This window comes from Camelina sativa, chromosome 6 (genome assembly GCF_030686135.1).
Source record: "Camelina sativa cultivar CO46 ecotype springtype chromosome 6, ASM3068613v1".
NCBI classification, from domain to species: domain Eukaryota; kingdom Viridiplantae; phylum Streptophyta; class Magnoliopsida; order Brassicales; family Brassicaceae; genus Camelina; species Camelina sativa.
Window position 1 is genome coordinate 13,659,450 of NC_141885.1, and position 27,655 is coordinate 13,687,104.

At 35.9% G+C, this 27,655-nt stretch overlaps 4 protein-coding genes and 1 pseudogene across 7 annotated transcripts; 1 reads left to right on the top strand and 4 right to left on the bottom strand.

The window, feature by feature from the left end:
• Positions 1 to 390: 390 nt before the first annotated feature.
• LOC147942544 (E3 SUMO-protein ligase SIZ1-like) lies at positions 391 to 6,637 on the bottom strand. 4 transcript variants are annotated; one of them, XM_087452981.1, is made up of 18 exons: positions 6,604 to 6,637; positions 6,151 to 6,247; positions 5,681 to 5,761; positions 5,491 to 5,533; positions 5,317 to 5,389; positions 5,053 to 5,185; positions 4,796 to 4,926; positions 4,622 to 4,690; positions 4,111 to 4,198; positions 3,948 to 4,023; positions 3,720 to 3,793; positions 3,491 to 3,598; positions 2,729 to 2,890; positions 2,483 to 2,587; positions 2,318 to 2,398; positions 1,170 to 2,229; positions 788 to 964; positions 391 to 690 (listed from the first exon to the last, which is right to left on the bottom strand). In XM_087452981.1, the coding sequence occupies exons 2-17, from the start codon at positions 6,172 to 6,174 to the stop codon at positions 822 to 824; spliced, it is 2,451 nt and encodes an 816-aa protein (XP_087309107.1). In that variant the 5' UTR covers positions 6,175 to 6,247; positions 6,604 to 6,637; the 3' UTR covers positions 391 to 690; positions 788 to 821. The 4 variants fall into 4 exon arrangements, with proteins under 4 accessions (XP_087309107.1, XP_087309109.1, XP_087309106.1 ...); XM_087452983.1 differs by having other exon boundaries at positions 3,491 to 3,611; XM_087452980.1 differs by having other exon boundaries at positions 6,346 to 6,635.
• Positions 6,638 to 11,552: 4,915 nt separating this feature from the next.
• On the bottom strand, positions 11,553 to 13,853 carry LOC104790787 (thiol protease aleurain-like). Its single transcript, XM_010516571.3, has 8 exons — positions 13,503 to 13,853; positions 13,308 to 13,429; positions 12,882 to 12,997; positions 12,704 to 12,777; positions 12,350 to 12,614; positions 12,137 to 12,268; positions 11,922 to 12,057; positions 11,553 to 11,759 (listed from the first exon to the last, which is right to left on the bottom strand). The coding sequence occupies exons 1-8, from the start codon at positions 13,700 to 13,702 to the stop codon at positions 11,722 to 11,724; spliced, it is 1,083 nt and encodes a 360-aa protein (XP_010514873.1). The 5' UTR covers positions 13,703 to 13,853; the 3' UTR covers positions 11,553 to 11,721.
• Positions 13,854 to 16,050: 2,197 nt separating this feature from the next.
• On the top strand, positions 16,051 to 16,780 carry LOC104790788 (uncharacterized). Its single transcript, XM_010516572.3, has one exon. It carries the CDS (start codon positions 16,075 to 16,077, stop codon positions 16,579 to 16,581), a length of 507 nt encoding a protein of 168 aa, XP_010514874.3. The 5' UTR covers positions 16,051 to 16,074; the 3' UTR covers positions 16,582 to 16,780.
• LOC104790789 (putative L-type lectin-domain containing receptor kinase I.1) lies at positions 16,754 to 19,058 on the bottom strand. The gene has a single exon (XM_010516573.3). The coding sequence runs from the start codon at positions 18,963 to 18,965 to the stop codon at positions 16,926 to 16,928; it is 2,040 nt and encodes a 679-aa protein (XP_010514875.1). The 5' UTR covers positions 18,966 to 19,058; the 3' UTR covers positions 16,754 to 16,925.
• A 792-nt stretch (positions 19,059 to 19,850) lies between these two features.
• LOC147942545 (putative L-type lectin-domain containing receptor kinase I.1 pseudogene) lies at positions 19,851 to 22,228 on the bottom strand (annotated as a pseudogene).
• Positions 22,229 to 27,655: the final 5,427 nt, after the last annotated feature.

The following is a 27,655-nucleotide window of genomic DNA, read 5'->3' on the forward strand; positions in this document are numbered from 1 at the left end:
TATTTATCACTATTACTACTCTCCCATACCATCTTTGTCGTCTTCAACAACCATACTATATCTACATTATGGATTCGAATCCAGGTCGGGTTTTTCAGGCTAGGTTCATCTATCCTCGGATCCGAGTATTATGGACTTATGGTCATGCCTATATGATATCTATGAATAACATTGAGGTGGCCATGCCTAGTTTTATGAATTAAGGTACCACTACATCACATTTGCATTTCTTACTACAATATAACACTGACACTGTTCTATGAAAAAACATTTTCAACTTCGGGTCGATTTTGGTTACTATTTCCGAATTCAGGAAGTTAAAAAAATGGTAATAAATACCTCAATGGCGATGCTAAATATACTTCCTATATAAAGTTTGTCCCCAAAAAAGATAAAATAAAAACTTTATATATTATATAATGTTTTTCCTAAAAAGAAGTTTGTAAACAAAAAGAAGAAGAAGAAGAGCTGGTTTTTTTTTACTATTCAACAAAACAAAGAAAAAGGTAAAACCCACATTTACAAAATGCTTGTTTCCTCTACTTGCCCATATCTGTAGTAACCAACTTTACAGTTTCCTCTTCAACAACTAAAAAAAGTCCTATCGCAAATAACAATTACTGACCAAAAGCTTCCAGTCCTTCATTAACTTTGTATAATAAACCTATTTACTCCTTTGCAAATAGCATCCTGCAATGAGACAGAGAAACAGAAACTTCAGATTCACAGTTCTGCTATTAGCTTCAGAGTTGTTGGTCAAGACTTAGATTAGCTTTTTTTTTTTTACCTTCCATGAATAAACAAACAAGTTGAGGTACATGTCATTCTGAATCTGAGTCAGTGGTGAGAAACAGTCGGGGTCTAACGGAACGCTTCTTCCTAGGAAATGAAAACGGGCTATCTGATCTCTGTCTTCTTGACTTCTCTTGTTTACTACTGTCATTCATTCCAAGTAGCAACGACGCTGCAAACAAGTTAGATAATAGTCAGTAACGCATACTTGTTAATTCAGACCGCTCCTATTCGTCTGTACACCACCAAACAACCCAGACAAGTAAGGACATCTTAATGCGAATTAGTCATAAGTACAGACAGTCAGTATTCAATATCCCTTGATGTTTCAGGAAATTTAGAAAAGCAAAAATCATTTTCGGTCAGGAGAAACTAACCTGTTTCTGACAGAGTATCCAAAGCACCCTCTCTTGTCGACGCATTGACTTTGTTTACACCTTTTGTCTCTCCCTGATTACCAAGCCTTAGAGAGATCCAATCATCACTAGGGTTTCCGTTTGACATCTCCGCCTGATTTCCTAAATCAGACTGAGCTGAGGTATCTGGTCTTGTTGGCAGAAATATTTGAAGTGATCCATTGTTTGCATTTGCTTCGCGTCGTCCAACCGATTCTGAAAACATAGGAATAGATGGCATTGATGTCTCTGGAGCTTTTTTGTAACCGCTACTTACTGCAGGAGCACAGTTCGATGGACCAGGCTCCAAACTAACTAAACCCTCTGTTACATCAGCGTCAATGTTGGTAAAAAGACCCAAGCCCGAACTACCCCCAGCCATGGCGTGAGGATTTTCACTATATGATTTAATACCAGGTAGATGCAATGGAAAATTTACCCCGCCATCAGTTTGATTCTCATTGAAGCCAGTGATTGCAACATCATTTTCTTCATCAGAATCACTCAAAACGATGGGTTCATTATTACTTGCTACTGCTGGTTGATGATTCCTGTCACTAAAGTTGTAGCTTGGATTTACATTCATGGATATAGAACCAAGCTCCATCCCATTGTTTCCAAACTCAAAGGTCCCAAGAGCGTCCTGGTTTACGCTATGGTCATCGCTATCCCTACCACTTCCAGTTGAGCTACTACTCATTGGTATAACATTTTGCTCCTGACACTCAACCTTATCTTCCCTATTACTGGAAGACAAACCATTAGTATTAGGTTTGCTAATTTCGCAATTGCCATTGCAATTCCTCCTTATTCCATCTTTCAAAGGGGTTGGACCATCTGAGCAACCTTCTTGTTTAACTGGTGTTAGAATTTCCATCTTGGGTTTCATCTCATCAACCGTGGGGATGAGACTACCATTAGGTAGTCGCCAGGGCGGGAGTTCCCCCATTTTTCTGCGCTTGCTGTCACTTTCGAGCTTCACACGCCAAGAACCATCAGGCTTAATTTCAATCTCAGCCAACTCGTCATCACAATGTCTCATCTGCATGCAGCAAGACAATCATTATGAACGTACTTAAATGAATAAAACATTGAAATCATCAAGAATTACAACATCTACAAAAGTTTACCATTGATGTAATACGGTTAAAATAAGGATCTACAATTATATGCTCCAGAGAGTAGTTCTTCAGACAAATAGGACACTGCCACTGTAGTTAAACAAACCACAGAACATATAAATTAGTCAAACAATAGGAACAACCCAATTAACCAGACTATAATAGGATACCTGCCTTTCTAGAACGTTGATTCAGCTCTACAAACACCTCAAGGTCAAAACATCCCATGTGCAAACAGGGTTTAAATCTCCCAGCAACTTTCATCCTAGAGCCGCTCATCTAGTGACACCAACAGAAAGGTAACACTAATCAGTCTAGAAACGTGCACATAAAGACCATCAGATAGCCATGAGATAAACAGAACTATCGGATTGCAAACAACCTATTAAAAACGAGATGTAATCTACTAAAGGAACTTACAGGACACCGGAGATTGATATCAAAGAAATCTGCGACAACCTCAATATCACTGTCACCGTCGGCATCATCATTTCCAGTTGCACCTCCGATGCATCGGCGTACACGCGAAAGAGCATTTTCTAAAGGTTCACCTTTATCCTCATCCGGAATCATGTTTAAGACCTAGAATTTATATTTAAAATAAAGGGTGAGTTTATAGGAAAATCACAAGAGTAAAATAGATAATGTTATGAGCCTCTAAGAACACTAGAAATAGTGATGAAAAATATATTTAAAAAGAATATGAAAACTGATTCTACAACATGATAAACAATACTTAACAAAACTATATATAGCCAACAAATTGTAGTCAATTATGCCATTGCGCCATGGATTTAAAAAGACCAGATCTGACTCAGCTCAGGATCAAAGAGAACAGAACTTAACACTATATAGCCAACAAATTGTAGCGAATTATTCCATTTCACCATGGATTCAAATACCAGATTTGACTCAGCTCAGGATCAAAGACAACATATCTCAACATTAAATAGCCTACAAATTATAGTCAAAATAGAACTGGGAAAACCTAGAACTTTTATTGCAACAGTAGTGTAACCCTCACACATATTAACTTCCTTCGCATGCACATGCTATTTCTTCTCACACAACAATGCCATAAACATTAATTCATTTTATTTTTCCAACGCACTGACTCTAGTTTTACTGTTAACTGTTTTTTAATTGTTTCTCATGCAACATCTTATCAGTAAATACAAGTACCTGTTGCAGAGTCCGTCGTTTCACAAGCCTTACACCCAAACAAAAAATGCGGGAGTCACATCTACTCAAGGATATCTTGTTAATTCCTTCCCTAACACAATGTGTGATCTGCCAAAAAAAACTGTGATGGGTTTATACTAGATTACGAACAACTTAATATTAATTTTAGAGAGAGCAAACTATTCCATGAGAACAAAGAACTGTTACAGAACAGAGATGAAAAACATACAATAGGTCCATCATCGCGGCCATTGGCCCCCAGAAGCTGTGACCTTGGTCGGTCAATAGCACGAACATGTACACCTATAAAATCGTAACAACTTAACCATGAATCCATATTAGATAGCAGAGAGCACATCTACTGAGATCTGCAAACCATGATCCTCATATTCCTACGAACACGCTAATAACACTAACTTAGTTAGCATATCATCCCATATGAACTGGACTCACATACCATTGACTTGCAGATCAGCATATTGAGGCCACTGCATCCTAAATATAACTTTGTCATTCAAGAGCATACACCAAGCCTGAAAACAAAACAAATTGAACTACAAATTAGAAAACACACATATGTATGTAGTGTACATATTTAACCTACTTATTAAACTAACAACCTGAACATCGTACTCATGCTTCACCAACAAGTCTTTGTCTGCCCTTGTTATTCGAAATATTCTGTCCACACTCGGAATGGGGATTAAACTGAAAATTGTGTCGCAGTAATAGAAGAACACACATCAGTTATCATTATAAAGTTGAAGTAGGTGTTGTGAATCTATCTAGGAAACAGCCATGGTTTTTTTTCTCTAAAAACTAAAACGAAACAGAAGTCCAGCTAAGAAAGCTAAGTGACTACAGTTCACCTTATCCCTCAACTGAAATTAATCCCACATCCACAAACAGTACGCAGAATATAAGACTAAACTCTAATGCTTCTTCGCTCCCCAGTAAAACACAGACGACACAAAGCAGATGATTAATTATAGACTGCATGCATTGAAACTAATCTAACTGGAGGATGGAAGTAATGAATTTGAATTTCCACTGGAAGTCCTCCAGCTTTCCAAATTAATAAGTACACAAAGCTAAATATGATAGTTACAACAAAAGACTTGGTGTACATACTCATCAGTTGGGATGATCGTTGACGTCAACCTCACAGGATACAATGGATGCGCCATTGTGACCCAAAATCTGCACATAAAAGACCATGTAAAACGCAAAAAAGCATGCATCAACGGGAAATATAAATAAACATTTAGTCATTTCCCAACCAAGAGAAGTTTGTGAGGATCTTACGGGTCAGCACGGGTAAGTCGGCATATTTCACAGTAAAATGGTTCAGGAAGAGGTTGATTTACTTCCATAGGCTTCTCCGGGATAATGACACAGCCAACATGCTCCCAGACATGGCATCTCGGATCCTCGCACTTAAATTTACAAAATCATTTATTGAAAACCAGTACGTATCACCAAAATTTTAGTAAGCCATTATACACCAAGAGATACTGCCTACTCAAACAGGAGTGGAGACAAATACTTTGTCACAGACTTACTTGTATCATTGACTCTGTAACTAATGAGCTTCCACAAATACACCGAACTTTGATATCTGGTTGAAAGGAACCTGACTTAACTTTAACATTACTGATATCCGTTACTTCACTTGCCCAAGATGCTTGCATTTTCCTGTGGAAACACACAAAATAATTGCAGTAAACCAAAAAAAGTAAATCCATGGCTACAACATACATGTCATAAGAAATCCATGGAGAAAACATGCATGTCATAAGAAATCCATGGCTACAACATACACTCACCTATATCCATCCTCCACTAGTTTTGCAACCCTTTCCCTTGCCCTGGGATCCCTTTTAGACCACAACCTTCCCGCTTCATTAGATAATGGAGACAAACGCTTATCAGAACACTCAAAAAAAAAAATTAATTACACAGTTCACGCATGAATAAATAAACATGAGTGCGCAACATACCAGGCTCATCAGAAAAAATAGTCAAAATCCGCTGAACAAGGTCCTGCACAAGCAAATGGGCAAACAAAAAAAAAAAAAAAAAAATCACATTAACATCACCCAAACACTACCTTCTATTCGATGATAATAAACAGAGTTAACCATCATAACAAATAGCAAGTGGAAAAGATTAGCAACAAAAATTTCAAACCTGCTTTCTTCCTTGTCTAGAAAGTCCCATCTGAGCAAGCACATCTTTGAGCTCTTTCATCCTTAAATTTGCAAGTTTCTCCTGAAATATATCATTTAACAAATTTGAACTAATGTAAAAGTAACAAAAACCCTAAACAAAACCTTCATGAGACCCATCATTGAAAATAAAATAAAAATCAAATTCTTCAGAACCATCATGAACAAATTACTCCTGAAATATACATATCATTTAACAAATTTGAGCTCATGTAAAAGTAACAAAAACCCTAAACAAAACCTTCATGAGATCATCAATTTTATTATTAAAAAAAAAAAAAAAAAAAAAAATTCAGACCCATCATGAGCTAATTACTATAAAAAAAAACGCTCTTTTGGAAATTTCCTTCTCAATATAATCTTTTCCCTAATCTTAATCAATCCGTCACAATCATTTTTTAATAACCAGTAAAACTATCAAAGTCAATATACCTTGCAACTAGTAACCAAATCCATCTCTTAAACCCACACAAACGACGACGTCTCAGTTCAAATCGCCGAAGCATATAATCTCCATACAGCAACCGATCTACAAAAAAACAAACAAAGAGATGAATAATTCAAAAATCAGTAATCAACTTGAGTTCCAAAATCAAATCCAAGAACAAAGCAAAATTGAAGAATTACCCAAAGATCGGATAATGCATATCAAATCATTAAACAAACTCATTAGAATTAGTGCGCTACAGATTCAAAACAACGCCGACCAATTTTGCTTCTTTTAATTTTTGACCAAGGAAAGAAGGAGGAGACGAAAGATAACGATCTTACAGAGATAACCGGAACAAAATCCGATTTTATCAAATCAAAATCCGGTTTAGTTTACGACAATACACGTCCCGGTTAAGTTCCGGTGTGCTAACATGTACACATCAAAAAACTCACCGAACTTTTGTGTCTTCTTCTTCCCACTGATTGTATCGTATTGTAATCGTATGATTTGTAACTTTACTACCAATCAGGTTTATTACGATTTCGCCACGTCAAAAAAGACAAGCCGTTGGATCAATTGAGAGATCTATTTGTGTGAAATATACAAATAATAAGCTATGACAGGCCATATATACGTGAAATGCATGTTGAAGACATCATAATTATTAGAGGAAAAAAAAATCAAATTAAGACAAAATTGGTAAAGATAAGATAAATACCGCGCCAAAAAAATTATAGTGTTCCAAGATTTATCACACAAAACTTTTGTAGTTAATAAATCTATTTTGGCGCGTTATTTTTAAAAATATTATACTTAATTGAGAGGAATCCGATTTTCGTGAAAAATGAATATCAGCAAATTATTTTTCTTGAACAGAAATTTAAAAAAAAAATTGAAACTTTGGCTAACAAGTTTTAAAGAGATGTAGTAAGGATACCTTGGCTTGAATAATTGAAATAATCAAAAGCTAGAGTTTTTTTTTTAAATAAAAAAAACAAGCTAGAGTTGAATACCAACATTTTATATCTCTTGATATATTCACAACCTTTTATTTTATTTTGTTTTGTAAGAACTGATCATGAACATTTTGGATCCACTGTATTTATATCCAAAAAATTTCAATGTTTTGGTAAAAATATAATATCATTTTGAAGTCAAGAAAACTAAATCTAATCATGTTTAGGTAATAAATTGTAAATCTATATTAAGAGTCAACATATTTTTAAATTAAGTCAATAGCAACATTTGGCGGGTCATTTACTTCTATTAATAAGTTATTTTCCCGCGTTAGTTAAGTTTGTTAATGAGTTAGTTATTTTTAGTATTGAGTCTTTAAATTTAAGATTACAAGTATACATTATTTCCAAAATGTTATATGACCAATGTTGTATATATGACAATGTTAAAATTTGTCATTTCTACCATATTTAATCAAACTCATTAAAGCATGACCATCAAAAATTAAAATATATTAAGTATCTGCATATTTTTTTTTATTAGTTCTCCCTCTTTTAGCTACTGGAAATTGGACAAAAATGTTTCTGTGTGAATAACAAATATTTTGACAATATAATGACATAGATTTATACAAATTCATAGTGTGCGTACATATTGCAATTTTTTGTCCTGTCGTATTATTTGGAAACACATAAGCTCCACACCTATTATAATATTTAGAGAATATGCAGTAGATACACTGAAACCAAAAAATAATTAAGTAAATAGCAATGGAGAACAATATCTTGTCGCCAAGACAAAAGAAATTATTAGAGTATCCCTTATGTCATCTTCTTATATCATTTAATTCCCTTTTATACAAAAATAGTATCATTCTCATTCAACTCGCGAGAGTATTGATGGCTTCCTCTCCTTCACAACGACCCCCACTTCCCAAATTGAGATCCTTATTTTTTTTTGTTATGTCTTTCGTATCCCACGATTCCCACCACCGTCATCTCCATATCCACAGTCACCACCACTACCAGATCTGTAACCTCTATTGTGTCTTTAATAACTCACCACTATTAGTTACGTATCCATAATCACTACCACCGAACTGAACAACTTTCATGGGTTTTATTCTAATCTCATATTTTCACTACAAATACCATGTTCTTGTTATGGTTGACATATATTTATTTTGTAAAACATTGTATTTTTAAAATAACATTGTATTTATTGCTGAAGATGTGCCTTTTTAAAACAGAATTCATGTTTTTTCTTATAAATCACATAAACTTCTCTCTCATTATCTCATGATATATGTTGTTGTTATGGTTAACATGTATTTTCTTATAAAACATTGTATTTTTTAAAATAACATTGTATGTTTTTTTAAATGATGTGTTTTTTTAACATAATTCATGTTTTTCCAAAATCATATAAATTTTCTCTCTCATTATTTTCGGATATTTGCTTTCTCCATTTTTGTATACAGTCACCGCCGTTGTACCCATATTTCTTCCGACAACTACCATCTCCATTATGCTTTTTTGCATCCCACCAACGCCATATTTGTATTCACAATCAACAGATCTATTTCTTCCACTCTCGCCAAACCTCTTCTCTTTTTCACTCTTTCCTTATTTCTAGATGGCTTCTCTCTCTATCCCTCTCGCTATTGCCAAACACTGATTTATTTTCATCTTTTCGACGGATTTTACGCTGGAATTTTAGTTGGAATAATCTCTCCGATCATATCATATGAAACCTCAACTATTTTTAAGGATGGTTCATCTTGTAAAAACATTTAAGGGAAAGGATATTTTGGTATTAATCCTAAAATAATTTTCACTAACCACTCCAAGTTAACATTTTCTCTCACAGGAAGGCAAACTCAAAAAAGCTTTCCAGATTTTAGCCACCTAGTAAAAATAAGACAATTATACCTTGTAATTGAGCAATTAGACTTTAGTTTCGTTACCGAACTCATGTACTGAAATCCAGTTTGATTAAAATAATTAATTATATGGGGACAAACCAACTGTTGCACTGTTTCAATTTATAAAAAAATATATATTTATGAGATGAGAAAAAGAAAGAAGAACAAGAGTAAACGGAAGTTCAAAAAACTGTCTTCTTCACCATAAAAAATTCTGGAAATTAGTGAGAAATCTTTGTGTATTTTATTTTCTCAAACCATCTAATAGGAAAGCTAATAATTGATTGTTCAAGAGATAATTAGTAGCAACAAACAACTAAATTCCAGGAAAAATTGGGTGAAGAGTAATCCAAAGAAAATTAGAAGAGGAGAGGTGGCATCCCAGAATCTCGTTTTTGAATTTAAATATGCTAATATATGCTAGATATATAAGATTTATGTCTAAAAAGTATTAAAATAAAGAAAGCAAAGAATTATGAAAAAACTGTGAATTACTGCTCCAAAACTTGGGTTGCAAAAGAGGATACTCAGGTTGAAGATGATTGCAAATTTACAATTTTTCCCTTCATAGAATTTATTCCGTGTACGTGTATGCAGTTTACGGTGTACGTAATATTAATTATGTGAAAATGTATATCTGTACGTTAGATTATCTACTATTGTGAAGTTTGTGTACGTAATATTTAATGCGTACACATGAACAAACAAATAGAGATTATTTTAATGTTTACGTACACATGAACAAAAAAATTATTACTTTGTACGTATATGGTAATGGTAATACTAATATCTTAACTTTTTTAATAACATGATTCAAAAAAAAATTAAAGAAAAAAATATATAATGAAATAGATCTTAAAAGTTAGAAAAAGAGTTATAATTAAAAGTAGTTATAATTATGTGTGTTTTACTCTAGCGAGAACACTTTAGCGAGAATAATTTCAGTCAGTGGTGTCCGGCAAACAGAGAATATAATGTAACTTCACTCCAAATCGATTTGTTTTGTGTACCAAAAATATATTCCTTTGTAGTGTACGTAAAGAGACATTGTACATTAGATATGTTTTTTTTTTTGGATTTGACATAGTTTGGCACAACATATCGATTGTAGTCTAGGTTGAATTTGTGTAAATCCAAGGCTTTTTTGTTAGTTTGATTTTTGTCTGTGTACCAAACATTTATTATGTTGTTGTATACGTATGTTAGTTGTGTACATTATAAACTTAATTGGTGGGTCTGATATAGTTAGTTGTGCATATTAAGTTGTGTACGTATTTGAGTTGTGTATATGTATACCATTAGATGGTTGAATGTCACCGTTCTCCAAATTCATTGATGCTTTTTCCTCGTTGTATTGGGCATTTGAGCTAATTTCTCTTTCCTAACTTTACTTTATGCCCTTGTCATTCTAATTTTTGAATTGGATTAGTTATTATGTTGCAAGTTTAATTTGTCAAACTACATGTTTTAGTATGAAACGTTAAAATAAATTTTAGTAGGACTTCGTAAACTGAAATTGCAAACTATAAACCATATATGTGAATGATTATACTAATAAACAAGTTCTGAGTCAAATTTTTTTTAATTAAAATTTGTAAGTAAATTGCCATAATATATCTATACTATCTAATATCTTATGTTTAAAAATATGTATATTATATAATTTTGTATATCATATCCTTAACTACTAACTATTAACCGAAAGTATATATTTAAACTGTTTCCAAATCTCCAGAGATGAACTAATTGTTTTTCTTTTTGGCAAATTGTTATTGTGTATGTACACAATAAAATTTGTATTACTATGTGTACGTACATATAGTAATACAAATTTTATTGTGTATGTACATATAGTAATACAAATTATAATTGTGTACTTACACATAATAATTATTAGTATGTACGTACATGGTAATTCTAATATCTAAAATTGTCTTTAACATCACAATTCATAATAAAAATGAGTAATAATTTAAAATTTAAAATTTAAAATGTAAATAAATATATCAAAATGGATCTTAAAAAAATAGAAAAAAATATTCTAACTCAAACTGATAAAAATAAAAAATAATAATAAATGTGAAAAGAGATAAATGAGAAAACTTTTCGTAGTGAAAAATAATAAAATTATTATTTTAATTATAATTATAATTATTCTTATTATTATTATTTAGTTGTAATGACAAAATTCTTGTACGTACAGCTAACTGATATGTTTGTCCAAATTTTTTAAGTGGCTAATGTATGAAAAATGTATTTGACTTTGACCAAAAGTGGTTAAAAAACTCACTGTGTGGCTAATATACTTAAATTACCTTTAATCCTATTCCATAAAATTCTATTCACCCACAAAATCTGATAAAATGGTATTCTCTTAATTCTTTTTCGGTCAAATGCTATATAGAAATAAGGATATTTTGGTATTAATCCTAGTATTTATATCTTACAGAATGTCTCTTTGTTTTCCTTTGAGGCTTTGATACAACAAAACTCAGGAGTTTCGACGCTATTTGCAAAATATTAAAAAAAAAATCTGTCGTATTATTTGGAATCATAAGTAGTAATTAAGCACCACACCATACACGTGTAAATTAACTCCCATATAACAAGTGATGTAATTTTACAACAATTTTTCAATTCAACCATTCATTCCAAAAGCCACAGTCGCTTGTTAACGCGTTTGAAAACCTCACGCCACAACCGGATACGATGAACATGTTGCAACACCTACCCAAAAAAAAATCAAAAGGAAACAAATCAATGGATCCTCCTAATGTGAGAGGAGTCAACCGAACCATACCAATTCGATTTTATTCCTTCTTTTGCTAAAATTAACTAAAGCCTAACCCGGCCTAAACCAAAACCGAAGCTGGTTAAAAAAGGACTTACCACACATGTTCTTCCCCATTTCCATCTTGAAATAGCCATTGTCTCCCCAATCACCTCCCCATGAGTTCTTGATAAGCCAGTACGGAACACCGTCTTCAACTCCATAACCAACTGCTAACACAGCATGGTTTACATCCTGCAAATCAAAATGAATACATGTTGGTAAAATGGTAACATTTTTGCGGTTTAGAGAAAGAAACAAAAAAGTCCCTCACCATTGGAGTGTTTCCACAGGTAGTGCTAGTAAAAACTCCCGTCTTGTAAAACCTGAATTCATGTACAACCTGAAATGCAATACTCACTGGTCTCACCAGTCCGACCGCGTGCTTCATTTCATCTTCTGCACCCTATTATAGTTTTTATATCTTAGAGAATGTATGATTTGTGTAATTAGCAAGTATGAATCAAATTCCAAATTAGGCTTTTACCAGAGTAATGTTGACAGAGTCAAGAACTTGAACACCGATGTTTTCAGACGAGAATTTGCAGTCACCGTCTTTACCAACGTAAGGATAAGCCTCCTCTGTGTCAAGCCCACCATTGTATTTAATGTATTCAAAGGCTTGAGAAGGAAGTCCACCATGACAACCAAAGTTGTTAAAAGTTCCAGCACAATCCACAAGCTGTTGCTCTGACAGAGATATTTTTTTCCCAAACGCTTGATGGTAAGCTGCTTCAAGAGCTCCGGTTGTGCTGAAGTTAAAGATCGATCATATATCTCATAGATTCTGATCTTGCTTAGATGGAGCAATCACAGAAATAAATCTTATCATATACTTTACCTGAATGTCCAGCAAGATCCACAGTGTCCTTGGTTCTTAACAGGACTAACAATACCATCATCTCTCCAATCTTTCTGCAGTTTACACAATTTGAAGACTCAAGACCAAACGTCAAAAATTTCTAATCATCAAAAGAGCTAATTACAGGGAAAAAAAAAACAGGAAAAGAATGGTTAACCGTGTCTGGAACTGCAGCTTCAGTGACCTTGTGGCTACCCTTCAAAGTAGCAGAACAGTTTTGAGCAGCTCCAAGCCTGTGTCTTTGAAACTCTTGCCATGTCATATCAGCATATTCTGTAAAACAGAACATATTCATTAAAACATAAACAACACTAAGGCTGCTCAACCATCAACAGATAGAACAATGTTGTCACAATGTCACATCAAACAAATCCTTCACAGTTACTATAATTTTAAACACACTTCAGTACTCTAAACTCTAAAGCATTAACAATCTTGAACTATGTGAATGGAGACATAAACCTCAAATAAAAATTTCTTGAAATATGTGAATGGAGACATAAAGCTCAAAATAAAACGTTCTTGAACTATGTGAAATTGAGACAAGAAGGCTCAAATTAAAGCATTAAGAGATAAGACTTACGATTAACAGAGAGTTTATAAGGTAAGTCTTTCTTATTAATGGATCTGATCAAATCAAGATTCTCTTTAAAAACTGAGAATCTTAACTTCATCTCCTCAACGCTCTCATACTTCTTCCCAAACCTTTCACAAAAAACCCAAATGTCACTTCAAAAACAAGTCAACGGAGAAAATAAGTCAACGATGAGAATTTTACCGGTGAGCGAATCGAGAAAAGGAGAGAACGTGACGAGACTGGCCTAAGATCTGAACGACGGTGTCTTTAAGCTCCCGGAGATTGTTGTCGGAGACCATTCTGATTGGATTTGATTCATCGAATCCGATCTCTTGATCCGCCGTTGTTGCAGCTATGAGAATAAATAGGATTGATGAAGATAAGATTAGTTTTACAGACATCTCTGGTTCTTCTTAGTGTTCTTACAAAAGCTTCAAAGTCGAGATGACTGAAGAAGAAGAAGAAGAAGAAGAAGAAAGATTGGAGGGAGATTGGGTTTCTCTTTCTGTGTGTTTGTCGCGTTTGATGTTATGTTTGATCTGATTTACACGTGGTGAGTTCTTATTGGTTTTGGTTTTAGTTTTGTCTTCAATAATTGTATTGCTGATGTGTAAGGTGACGTGTGACGTATAACGGAACATTGTTTAGTACTCCACTATCTTGTTGGAAATAGGAATATGTGACAAGATAATTTTAAAAATAAGACTCAAATAAAATCATAGTAAATTACCTTTTTAATTGTTTAAAATATACATAAATAAAAATATATAATCATGGATTTTCGTTTTTGTATTTTTGTGATTTTTTTGTGGATTTTTAATTGTGAGGTTTATTCAAAATAAGAAATTATGAAACTATATTATATGATCTGGAATTTGTTTCGATCTAGAAAATATGATTATTTCCAATGATTACATTTGAAAAAATAAAATCATATATTCATTGATATAAAAATAAAATCTGCATTTTTAATAGAATAGAAATATTGTATCACATGATTTTGTTAGTTAAGAAAAATTTCTTATATAATAAAATAATATATCTTCAAACTCATATTATAATAAGCTGACAAGTAGCATTTTATTATTTTGACATGTGTCATTTTTTTAAAACTTTAAATACATTATTTTCATAGAATTTAGTTATTATAATCTTAAACTAAAAAATTAATCTATCATTTTTCAACACCTATTTAGTAGTTATATATTTACTAATGAGATGTGGTTTATTAATATTTTATATAGTTACTATAAAAGCATCTTCAACGGTTGGATCCCATTTATATTAATCTTTCTTTATTTTTCATATTAAATATTAGTCTTTTTGGTATTTAAAATAATTTCTTGACATACAAATATAATTGCCACAAGATGAGTTCTGAAGATCCAGTAGGTGCCATTTTGTGTTAATTCTTAAATAGCTTCAAGATTTAATAATAATCATAATAATAATAATAATAATTTATTATGTATTAATTCTTTAAAATGTAACTCACACAATACACTTTAAAATATATTTCAATATATATTAGTTAAAAAATATTGTATATGTTTACCCACACACCCCGTGAAACTTTTTCTAGTTGTAACTTGTAAATATAGTTAACAAAATATAATATTTCAAGTAAATGATGAACCATATTCTCTTATCAGTTCACTGTAATATTAAAATCTTCTAATCACTAGAAGTCTAGAAGACGCATAAATTGTATAAGACTACCAAAGCTCAAATTCATTTTTTTTATTAAATAATTACAAGAAAATATTAAATAATTATATAAAATTTCAAAAAACTTTAGTTAATATTTTGAAGCAAATTTGACATATATTAAAAATATATATATTTACATATAATTTTGTATGAATATGATTTAATTTAATGGTCATGATTCTAGATCCGGTTTTAAGAAATCTACTTTGTGTAAGCATCTAGGTTGCATGGAAACGGAAACGGATCTGCAGAAACGAAACGTTTCCGAAACGAGAAACAATTTTTTTCTAAAATTAGGAATGGAAACGTTTTGGAAACGTATGAATATATACATGTGTGTATATATATATATATATTTATATCTATAAATATATAATAAAACACTAAACATAAAAGTCATATCAAAAAGCTTCAAAATATAAATTTTAAATAGTTTAATTAAAACACTAATAATATTATATATTTCTATCTATAATAAATTTTTATATTTCCAAATTATTTATTTATTAAGTTTTAAACTAAAAAAAAGGTTTTCGTCATGTTTCCAAAACGGAAATGGAGTTTCCATCGTGTTTCCAAACATAAATCTTTAGGAATCGTATTTCTGTGCCTTATTTCCGAGTTTCCAAGAGTTTCTGTTTCTGAAACGTTTCGGAAACGGGAAACGGACCTCACAAAAAGTATCCACGCAACATAGGTAAGCATCGTGAATGGCTAGTTTGCAGAATCAAAAGACAAAATAGTTACAAAATCTGGTGCCATTCAAAACCTAAAAATAAAAACAAAAAGTAAAACCAGTTATCAACCACAAAACATTCATAGCCTTAAAATTAGGTTTGGTTTAGAAAAAACTTTGTTTGAAATTGGAAAAAAATAAATAGTATACAACAAAAATCGCTAAGTCAAATAAAGAAAGAAAAAATCGACTGGATAACTAACAAACAAAATCAAACTCACCATTGATCTCTCCAACAATATATCTCCTAACCTTTTTACTTCAAATGACCTCATATCTTTCTCAACGTTAGACTAACAAAAACAAACACAGACACCAAAAGTGGAAATGGAGAGTAGTACTAGTAGAACCTCTGGTTCTCGAGGGATCTCTTTCTGGTCAATCCTACTCCACTCTCTTTGGACAACTCTTATGGGAATCCTCTTCTTCCGTCTCGCCACCACGAATGGCCACAAGTTACCTTTCATCCACTTCTTCTCCATATCAGGAACATTACTCATTACCCTACCTTGGATCATCCAACTCCTCATCTCCTCGACTGTTATATTCCTCCATAAGTCCAAAGGTTACAACAACCTCATGTGGATTGTTCAGTCACCAACAATATCCAATCAGGTTGTTGATCATACAAAAGCTGGTACTTGTTCTGTTTCACCCTCTCCTTCATCAACTCGCCAGGTTTTGAAGGAAAGTGATGCTGAAGAGATTGCGATTAGGATCGTCATTGGCGCTGCTGATGATAAAAAAGACGGTTGCTCTGCAGCAACATTAGGCATGGTCATGGAGATTGAAGGAAGAAATAAGACAAAACTGCTCACAAATGGATCCACTTGATCCTTTTAGTCACAGTCTTTTGCTTTTAGTTTTTCCCCTTTCATTTATGTACCACTGTTAGATAATAATATCTCAGTACTCGTTCATTGTGTTTTTTTTGGTTCAGTTTTTATAAGAGCGCCTGATTTGTTATTACAACATGATCAAAGACACAACCTCAATCACAAAACTATGTATAAACAATATTTAATTAGACAAATCTGCCACATCTTAGTGCTACAGAAGAACAAAAAAACTGTTCTACAACATAACTAATACAAAGTTTAAGCATTAGGGACAATATTGAGACAGATGTGGTCTCTATGATGTACATTAAAGAAATGTGAATAAAAGTGGTTAAAGTTTCATCTTCCATCACCATAAATGATTGTGTGAGAAATGAACATTGAGTTGTTGGCAGAGGAAAGAGAGGCTGATCGTGCTGATACTGATGAGGCCACTGAACTGGAAGTGATCGCTAACGATGGTATTCCCATTAAAACCGGAGTGGAAACTCCAATTCCAGGAGTGTCTGGAGAAAACTCAGGCAATCTTTGGTGTCTGTTTATGTATTGGACCACTTGTTCCATGTTAGGTCTTGCATCTGGTACAATGCTTGTACAGAGCAACCCTAGTTTCAGAACGATTTCGACTTCCCCGGGTACAAACTTACCTCTCAATCTTGTATCTATAGCATTAAGTATAGAACCTTTCCTCCAGCATTCACAAACCCACTTGACCAAATGCCGTTTCTCAACCGGCAGCTCGGGATCAAATGGTCTCCTCCCACATGTTACTTCAAGCATAAATGCACCATATGCATACACATCCGTTCTTGTTGAAGTTCCTGTTGATGTTAGCTCAAGCGCCATGTAACCTATTGTTCCTACAGCTGCTGTTGCAGAGAGGTTAGCTCCATGATCATCAAACCTAGCCATCCCAAAATCTCCTAAGAACCCTTGGAGATTTCCATTTAACATAATATTAGAAGCTTTAATATCTCGGTGTAAAACAACTTGACTAGCTCCTGTATGCAAGTAACAGAGCGCAGATGCGATATCTCTCAATATCGCGAGTCTTTGAGACCAAGAAAGAGGAGGTTTATCGCCGTGAAACAAGTACTGATCAACACTACCTCCTTCCATGTACTTAGAGACCAGCAACAACTCGCCTTTTCTTCTGCAATACCCGAGTAGAGGAACAAGATTCTTGTGCTGTAAAGTTCCCATTGTCACAACTTCAGCTACAAACTGTTTCATTCCTTGCTCTGCACCGTGTGATAGTCTCTTCACAGCTATATCTCCTAAAAGAGGAAGAGTTCCTTTATACACTTCTCCAAAACCACCTTTTCCAAGACGACCATCTTTGTTAAACCCTCTGGTTGCTTTGCACAAAGATTCATAGGAATAACGAAGTGGACCGTATTCTTTTTCCCATGGCTCTTTAACTTCTGCATACTTCTTTCTCCTATAGATATAAAACCCTCCAAGAACCGCGATTACTACGATAGCGAGTAGAACCAGTATAGCAATAAGCAGATGAGATGTTTCATCAGGTTTCTTGGGACGAGGAACCTTGGGAAGGTTAGAAATGTCAAGACTCTGTAGCAATACTCTGCTTCTGCTGAAACTCCATCCTAAGATGTATTGATAACTAATCAATGATCCAGTCGCAGCCGAAAACCCTATAAATGCTTTTCGATCAGGGAAGATTGCTGTGAGATTGATAGTTCTTGACAAAAGAGGCTTACTCGGCTTCTGATTTTTGAATGGTGCTAAAGTAACGTTGAGTAGAGTATCTTCATAATCAATCCATACCTGAATACGATCTCCACTCAAGAGTTTCAAGCTTTTGTTCTTCCCTTCTCTGTCTGAATAATAAGAAGCTGAAGCAGAAACTACGGACTGGAGGCTGTTCTCGTCTATACCGACATGGTTTTTGTCGATATCATCAAACTCAGCGCTCAGAACCGTATCAAGCTCGATAGCTAAAACATGAGAAGAAGGAGATCCATTAGTTGAGATGTTGAAGAGTCCTAAGTATTGAGTTGGATCTGCTTGTGTAAGATCCATTGAAGATGATAGAACAAAGGCGATCCCATGACCACCGTCACTTCTTGGCTTAGGAACAAGAGCGCAAACGAAATGAGTCGAGAAAGATATAGAGTGAGATGAAGCTGAACTGAAATCGAATGGTCGGTTATAGAAAGCATGATCCTTTTGTTGAGTCGTGGCGTTGGTTAGCTGCAAAAGTCCATCTTGGAATTTTGCAGAGCCGTCAAGGTGAAGATTGGTTCGGTCTTGGTTAAAGCCATTGTAGACGAAACTTAAGTCTTGTTGACTTGAAAAGCAAATCAGATTAACAAATAAGATTAAGAAGAGGAAAAGATGAAATCGTTGAGCCATTAGTAATGAGAAAAAGCGAAAGACCAAGACAAGTTTGGGTTTCGTGTATATGAGTTTTGTAAATCATTAGTTCTGGTTATAAGGGACGGCTTCAAACACAATTGTCTACGTTCCAAGTTCAAGAATAATATTCCCTCTAGGAAACAAAAGAGTTGACTTGAGACTTTTTATTATATAAAATCGTGATAATTACTCTAAAAAATAATAGTTTTCTTCGTTTAAAAATCTACTAATACTCATTGAGAAAAAGTATATGGTCGACTATCGTTTTAACAATGTCAAGTCGGATTAAATTAAAGCGAAATAAACCTCAAAGTAAACCATTATTGGTGAAGTGATCCATAGTAAGACTAAGATTCTGAGGTTATATGACTTTGGAGACGAAGTTGTGGTGAGTTCCGAGTCAATTGGAAGAGAAGATGGGGTAACGTGTTTAAGAAGCATGCGGTAAGAGCCCTACTTTGTCAAAACCACACGAACCGGTCAACTTAAAAGATAAGATATCATCTTGCTTTCCTAATAATAGTAACGATTTCAAATTATTTGAAAGAAGCAAATAGATGATAGATACTTTGTGGCTCTCTCCTTTGTGATTTTTCTTGGATCCCTTCCTTTTTGGGATAGTTGTATAACTAAAATTGAAATTTGACTAGTAATCTACCCTCAAATTGAGCTAAATTAATAAGATGATTGATACTTGAGGGTTGTATTAGAAAGGAGAGAGAAAAATGTCTATTCTCCAAAGTACTAGAAAGTGTGTAGTTTCCTAAATTTTTTCATTTTCTTTCATTTCATCACTAGCACAAGATTTAATTTTCAGAACTTGTTTATTACTTCTTTGATTCAATTTTCATAAGAACCCTGCAGATTGCTTATTACAACATGATCCATAATTCCATATGCTCCTTCAATCAAAGACACTACCTCGCTCACAAAAACCACATATATAAACATACATTGGAGTGTTACAGAAATATAAGTAACCAACATAAAAACATCTTCAGAACAGAAATGATACAAAGTCTAAACATTATATAAGGACAATTAGACAGATAAAATCTGCATCCTGTACACCAAAGTAATGTGAAGAAGGTTGTTAAATTTCATCTTCCATCACCATATATGATTGTGTGAGAAATGAACATTGAGTTGTTGGCAGAGAAAAGAGGGACTAATGGTACTGATAATGATGAGGTCACTGAACTGGAAGTGATTCCTAAGCCAGGTATTCCCATTAACACCGGAGTGGAAATTCCGGGAGTATCTGGAGAAAAATCCGGTAATATTTGGTGTCTATTTATGTATTGCACCACTTTCTCCATGCTAGGTCTTGATTTTGGCACGATGCTTGTACAAAGCAACCCAAGTTTCAGAACGATTTCGACTTCCCCCGGTACGTACTTACCTCTCAATCTTGTATCTGTAGCATTAAGTATAGAACCTTTCCTCCAGCATTCACAAACCCACTTGACCGTGTGTCGTTTCTCAACCGGCATCTCAGGATCAAATGGTCTGCTCCCACACGTTACTTCAAGCATGAATGCACCAAATGCATACACATCGGTTTTAGTAGAAGTTCCTGTTGATATTAGCTCTGGCGCCATGTAACCTATGGTTCCTACAGCTGCTGTTGCAGAGAGGTTAGCTCCATGATCATCAAACCTAGCCATCCCAAAATCTCCAAAAAAAGCTTGAAAATGTTCGTTTAGCATGACATATAGAAGCTTTGATATCTCGATGTAAAACAACTTGACTGGCTCCTGTATGCAAGTAACAGAGCGCATATGCAATATCTCTCAGTATAGCGAGTCTTTGAGACCACGAAAGAGGAATTTTATCGCCGTGGAACAAGTATTGATCAACACTACCTCCTCCCATGTACTTAGATACAAGCAATAACTCGCCTTTTCTCCTGCAATATCCGAGAAGAGTTACTAAATTCTTGTGTTGTACGCTTCCCATTGTCACAACTTCAGCTACAAACTGTTTCATGCCTTGCTCTGCGTCGTGTGATAGTCTTTTCACCGCTATATCTCCTAAAAGAGGCAAAGTTCCTTTATACACTTCTCCAAAACCGCCTCTTCCAAGACGACCATCTTTGTTAAACCCTCTTGTTGCTTTGTACAAAGATTTATAGGAATAACGAAGTGGGCCGTATTGTTTTTCCCATGGCTCTCTAAGTTCTGCATACTTCTTTCTTATGTACAAATAATATCCCCCTAGAACCACGATTACTACGAGGGAGAGTATAACAAAAAGAACAATAAGCAGAGGAGATCTTGTTTTCCTCGGTTCTGTGAAAATAGGAACTGGAGAAAGTTTAGAGATGTCAAGACTCTTTAATAAAACTCTGCTTCTGCTGAAACTCCACCCTAAGATGTATTGGTTACTTATCAATGATCCAGTCGATCCAGAAAACCCTAGAAATGCTTTTCGATCAGGGAAAATTTCAGTGAGATTAATGGTTCTTGACAAAAGAGGCTTACTTGGCTTCTGATCGCTCAGAGGTGCTAAAGTAACATTAATAGAGTATCTTCATAATCAATCCATACCTGAATAGGATCTCCACTCAAGAGTGTTAAAATTTTGTTCTTCCCTTCTCTGTCGGAATAATAAGAAGCTGAAGCAGAATCAACGGAGTTGAGGCTGTTAACGTCTATACCGACATGGTTATCGTCAATGTCGCCAAACTCAGCGCTTTGGACAGTATCAAGCTCGATAGCCAAAAGGTGAGAAGAAGGAGATCCATTAGTTGAGATGTTGAAGAGTCCTAAGTATTGAGTTGGATCTGCTTTTCTGAGATCCATTGAAGATGATAGAACAAAAGCAATCCCGTGACCACCAGGAACTCCTGGCTTAGGGACAAGAGCGCAAACGAAATGAGTCGAGAAAGAGATAGACTGAGATGAAGCTGAACTGAAATCGAATGGTCGGTTATAGAAAGCATGACCCATTTGCAGAGTTTCGGCGTCTGTTAGCTGCAAAAGTCCTGGTGGATATTGGATTCTTGCAGGACCGTCAAGCTGAATATCAGCTTGTTCTTGGTAATCAAAGCCATTGTAGATGAATCTGAAGTCTTGTTGTTGACTCGATAAACAAATCAGATTAACAAAGAAGATAAAGGAGAGAAGAAGAAGACGATGAAATATTTGAGCCATCATCGGTAATGGAAAAAGCAGAGAGACAAGCCTCGTTTGGTTTCTGAAATCACAAGTTCATGTCATAACTCATAAAGCATGAAGCACTTCAAACTCAATTTTGAAAGTTCCAAGTCGACGAAATACACAATTTTCTACTTTCTGAGTTCAAGAATAAATATTCCCCCTCTAGGCTACAAAAAGGGTTGACTTGAGACTTTTAATCTTTATAATGTGACCGTAACAACCAAACTAATAATTTTTTAATCTCTATAATGTGACCGTAACAACTAATAATTACTCAAAATATAATTGTTTTTTATTCGTTTAGAAAAAAGTATATGGTCTACTCTCTCGTTTTGACAACGTACTTTTTTTTTGGGGACGAATACTAGAATAATTCAAAACTTTAAAATAAAGGTTTAATTACTAGAGTATTTCATAAAATTTAAGGGTTATTTGAGTTATTTTTTTTTTCTCGACAAAAAGATCAGCTCAAACGAGCCAATTGATGGGAAAATTATTTACAAACAAAACTTGGTGCGGAGATGTATGCGCTTGGCGTGCCAAAGAATCTGCCCTTACATTAGCATTTCTAGATATTAAAGATAAAGAGAAAGAAGAAAATTCCTCCCGATCAGTCTTGATGTCGTCAAGGTACGCCGAGAACGCTGGCCAGTCGGAAGGGGAAGACACCATCTTCACCAAGTCTGAGCAGTCGGTATAGAAAGCCACCTCTCTGAAGTCATGGCCGATCATGCAGCGCATCGCCCAAAGGAACGCTTCAACTTCAATATGTAATGGAGATAGACTTTGCCGGAAATTCTTGGCTCCCAAAAACGGCAATACTGTCTGGACCGAGGTACAACACCATCCAGCACCTGCATACAAATCCCCTGCTTTCCAAGATCCATCGGTAAAGCAGCGGTATCCCGAAAAGACCGAAGGGAGGGAACCAGTAGCCACCCTAGCTGGTATCCCCGAAACTACTGGAATAGTGGTCAGTGGAGCGTCCTCTACCAGAGCCTGCTGCCATGCTGCAGCTTCTCCCTCTGCTACCTTAACAATATTCTCCGGCCGATTGACAATATTGTCAAAAACACGTGTATTCCTTGCTTTCCAAATAAACCACATAAGCCAAGGGAAAGCCGCAACATGAGCCCCAGGGTTCTGGTTCCCTAAAAAGTGATCTAAATTCGCATAAACAGATTCCATCGGGAAGGAAATAGGTCCCACCGGTACATGTGCTAGGGCCCAAACCTGGCAAGCCGGAGGACACACAAAAATGGCGTGATTAATGGTCTCCATGTCCGCACCACATCGTACACACCGTAAATCACAAGCAATACCCCGTCGTCCCAAATTTGCCGAAACCGAAATACAACCAGATAAAACCTGCCACATAAAATGTTGAATCTTGGGTGGGCAACGGGCCCTCCACACACTAGCGAGTAGAGGGGTAATGTCCGGGCCTGAACCAGTGGCTGCAAAAGTCCGAACCACATCATGACGTGCAGTGTGATAGCCTGATTTGACTGTATACTTCCCAGTTTTTGTGAAATGCCAACCGAAAGGATCATCCTTTTGGTTACCACCCAACGGTATAGCCCTTATCAGTGCAGCATCAAATGGATCAAAATGCTCATTAAGCATATCCATCCGCCAAGTATTAGTTTGTCGATCAATTAATTGATTCATTTGAAGAGAAGGGTCCTTTAACGGACCCATACTGAAAGCTGGTCTCGGGAATTGAGCTGGTACCCAAGGGTCAGACCATATAGAGATGGTGTCCCCAGAGCCAACCCGTTTAATAAACCCTTTATTTACCAGAGAGCGAGCAGAACATATACTCCTCCATCCATAGGAGGGAGAGTATGACCTAATCGGATCCAAAGGATTCGTATTCCGATAATACCTACTTTTTAAAACCCTGGCAAACAGCGACTCTGGAGCGTCTATCAGACGCCATAACTGCTTGGCCAGTAATGCCGAATTAAAGTCATCCACATTCCTGAAACCCAGACCACCCAACTGTTTGCTTACACATAATTTCTCCCAGGCAAGCCAATGCATGCCCCCTGACTGACCATTAGTACTCCACCAAAAGTTTGCCACCGCACTGGTAAGCTTGGATGTAATTGTTTTTGGTAAACGAAAACACGACATCACAAACGTTGGAACGGCAGTGGCAACAGATTTTATCATCACTTCCCTTCCGCCTTTGGACAGCAAATTTGCCGTCCAACCATTCGTCCGACTCTGAATCCGTTCCCGAACAAAAGAGAAAACCTTTGTCTTTGCCCCACCCAAACTTTCGGGTAAACCTAGATATGACCCCATACCACCCAACGTCGTGATCCCGAGAACACCTCGAAGCTCGGTTTTTGTCTGATCATCAATCTTGTGCCCAAATTGGACAGAAGATTTTGAAAAATTAATTTGTTGACCCGAAACCGACTCATAATGTTTCAGAATATCTAAAACAACCCGACATTGTCTTTTGTCTGCCTTACAGAAGAAAAGACTATCATCGGCAAACAACAAATGCGTAATGGGCGGGCATTTGTTCGCCACTTTTATCCATGTAATAAGTTTATCCCTCTCTGCTTTCCGTATATTAGCAATTAAAACTTCTGTGCATAAGATAAACAAATAAGGGGAGAGAGGATCCCCTTGGCGCAACCCCCTCTCTAGAACTATCAAACCATTCGGCTGGCCATTAATAAGAACCCGGTACTCTACCGAAGTGATACAAAACATGATCCATGAAACCCATGACTCTGCAAAACCCATCTTCTGGAGCAAAGCTGCCACAAAATCCCACTCAACCCTATCATATGCCTTACTCATGTCTGTTTTGATGGCCAAAAATTTCCCTTTACAAGACGGGTTTGTGCGCAAGCCATGAAACATCTCTTGAGCAATAAGGATATTATCGGAGATCAGCCGACCTGGGACGAAAGCCGATTGAGTCTCAGATATAAGACCAGGTAAAACCCCCTTTAGTTGCTGGCATAAAACCTTAGAAATGATCTTATAGCCAACATTACACAGACTAATCGGACGTAATTCTGCCATTCTAGTCGGCTTGGCCACCTTCGGGATAAGACAAATATGAGTTCGATTTAGACCCTTCTCAAAAACTCCCTCCACCAGAAATCTATTAACCAAATCTACAAGATCCATCTTAACTATACCCCATGCTTTTTGAAAAAATAGAGTTGTCATTCCGTCTGAGCCAAGTGCTTTATCCGGATGCATAATAAATAAGGCAGACTTGACCTCAGCCTCCGTAGCGGGTCTTGTCAGCCGCTCATTATCCTCAGCTGTAATCACCGTCTGGACCTCCCTTAGGACCTCCTCAAAATTAGTTGGGTTTGTTGAAGTAAACAAATCCTCAAAATATGATACCGCCGTATTACAAATATCCACATCCTCAGTTGACCAGGTGTCATCCTTATTAAACAATCCAGTAATCCGATTACGAGCCCGTCTCTGCTTTGTTAAGGCATGAAAATACTTAGAATTTTTATCCCCCAATCGCATCCATTTACTCCGACTTTTTTGATACCAGTAAATCTCTTCATCCCCATACGCCTGACGTAACCGACTCTGTAAATCCGAAATTGTAGCAGGAGGAATTGAATCATATGCTAGAGCCACCTCCAACTGCCACTTTAAATTTTCAATGATTTCCCTACCGTATGGGACTTGTGATTTACGCCACTGAGAAATCGCCTTTCGGCAATTCACTATTTTATGGATGAAAGTATTCGAAACCTGATCCAAATCCCCGTCCCACCCTGATGCGATCGCATCCATCAGCCCCGCCTTACCAATCCAGCGGCAGTCAAACATAAAACTCCTGTTCCCCCGCGACCTTTTAGCCCCAATATTAACCACTAGAGACTTATGATCAGAGGCTATCATTGGTAAGTACTCCGTCACCGTGTCTGGGAACAGATCATGCCAATCCTCATTCCCTAGAGCCCTGTCCAGCCGACAACGAATAGGTTTTTTATCCCGCCAACCCCTCCAAGACAAGCAATCACCAATATAAGGAAAATCCAAAAAACCACAATCCCTAATCATCCCATTAAAAGCGAGAAACGAGGAAGGATGGCATAACTTCCCCCCTCTTTTTTCATGATTTCCTATCAGCTCATTAAAATCCCCAACTAAAAACCAAGGGGTGGACCGATTAGAGCTTATTCTTAAAATACGTTCCCACACCAGATCCCGATTCTTGGGGACAGGATCTCCATAAACGAAAGTTAAATGAATTATTCGCTCTTTGAAAACCGCTTCAATGTCGATTAACCTGTTAGACTCAAATAAAACCGAAACCTGAAAATCATCCTGATTATAAAACAGAGCCTTACCACCACTACAACCAATAGGATCTATTGTTCTTAAATTCTTATACCCAAAATGACCAACAAACTTTTCTAGAATAGGTGATGGTTGTTTAGTTTCCATGAGGAACAAAAAATCCGGTCGATGTTTGGACCATAAATCCCGAAGATTACCAATTGTGGCCTTATTACCTAGGCCTTGACAATTTCAACTCACAATATTCATAAAATAAAAAAGAAAATATAGGAGTTAGTAACTCCAAATACATCTCCTCCTGCCCTAGAGGAAATATAAAATTGAAACATCACACCAACCGTTTCCACAAGGCCCATGATTACAAGGCCTCCTAAATAAATTTTGATATAACCGTAAAAACCATAAAGCGCAGGTATTATATAACCAAAGGGAAAAAACCAAAAAACAGGCCTCACAAAAACCCGGAGACGGCCAAGGCCCAAAAAGGCTACATATTCCAACCCCGAAAAGAACATCCGACAATCTAAGCTCCAAGCTAAAGAAAGTTGGAACATGCGAAAATTATAAGTAACCATTAATCGCAATGGAGAACTCAGCAGGCCCAATAGAGGCCCGAAACTGAATCTCCACACAGAGTGTGTAACCCAAAACTGAAAACCTTTATGAACCCAATTTTGTAACATCCGTACATCAACACCCTTTAGTAACGAGTAGAGAAGGAGTAGGCCCAATAGAAGCCCAACACCCGACTCCCATCTCAAAAACGTAACCCAATACCTGAAGTAACAATAATTCTGTAAAAGATAAAATATGAAGAGAACAAAGACAATACACCAACAAAAGGACCAACAAGGACATTTTATTATTTGGCTCGTGAAGGTTGAACTATTCCATCCTCTTCTACACCCTGTAACTTATCCTCAGAGGCCCCCTCCATAACATCACTGACCGTGACCTCAAACGCTTGTTCAGAATGAACCACCTCATCCGTACCCTCCTCCACCTGCTCATCCGTCAGGAGATTGTGTTCCCGGGGACACCACTCTGTCGCCACACCATCCTCCTCCATGATAGTATCCATAAAACCCAAGGTATTGTCTTCTCTGGTGGGAAACTCTGGACCCAGCAAGTCACTAAGATCAGCAGAGAAAAACTCCTCTTGCTGCGGCAGTTCCATGGACCCTGAAGCTTGAACACTCGGTTCACCAACACTGGGGAACA

Excerpts from the sequence above, each read along its gene's own strand:
- LOC147942544 (XM_087452981.1), bottom strand. The coding sequence starts at position 6,174 with ATGGATTTGGTTACTAGTTGCAAG. Across the intron at positions 5,762-6,150 it reads ATTTGGTTACTAGTTGCAAG|GAGAAACTTGCAAATTTAAG; the intron begins GTATATTGACTT and ends GATATATTTCAG. Across the intron at positions 5,534-5,680 it reads CTAGACAAGGAAGAAAGCAG|GACCTTGTTCAGCGGATTTT; the intron begins GTTTGAAATTTT and ends TTGCTTGTGCAG.
- LOC104790787 (XM_010516571.3), bottom strand. The coding sequence starts at position 13,702 with ATGTCTGTAAAACTAATCTTATCTTCATCAATCCTATTTATTCTCATA. Across the intron at positions 13,430-13,502 it reads TTTTCTCGATTCGCTCACCG|GTTTGGGAAGAAGTATGAGA; the intron begins GTAAAATTCTCA and ends TTTTTGTGAAAG. Across the intron at positions 12,615-12,703 it reads GGATCTTGCTGGACATTCAG|CACAACCGGAGCTCTTGAAG; the intron begins GTAAAGTATATG and ends CTTTAACTTCAG.
- LOC104790789 (XM_010516573.3), bottom strand. The coding sequence starts at position 18,965 with ATGGCTCAACGATTTCATCTTTTCCTCTTCTTAATCTTATTTGTTAAT.
- LOC104790788 (XM_010516572.3), top strand. The coding sequence starts at position 16,075 with ATGGAGAGTAGTACTAGTAGAACCTCTGGTTCTCGAGGGATCTCTTTC.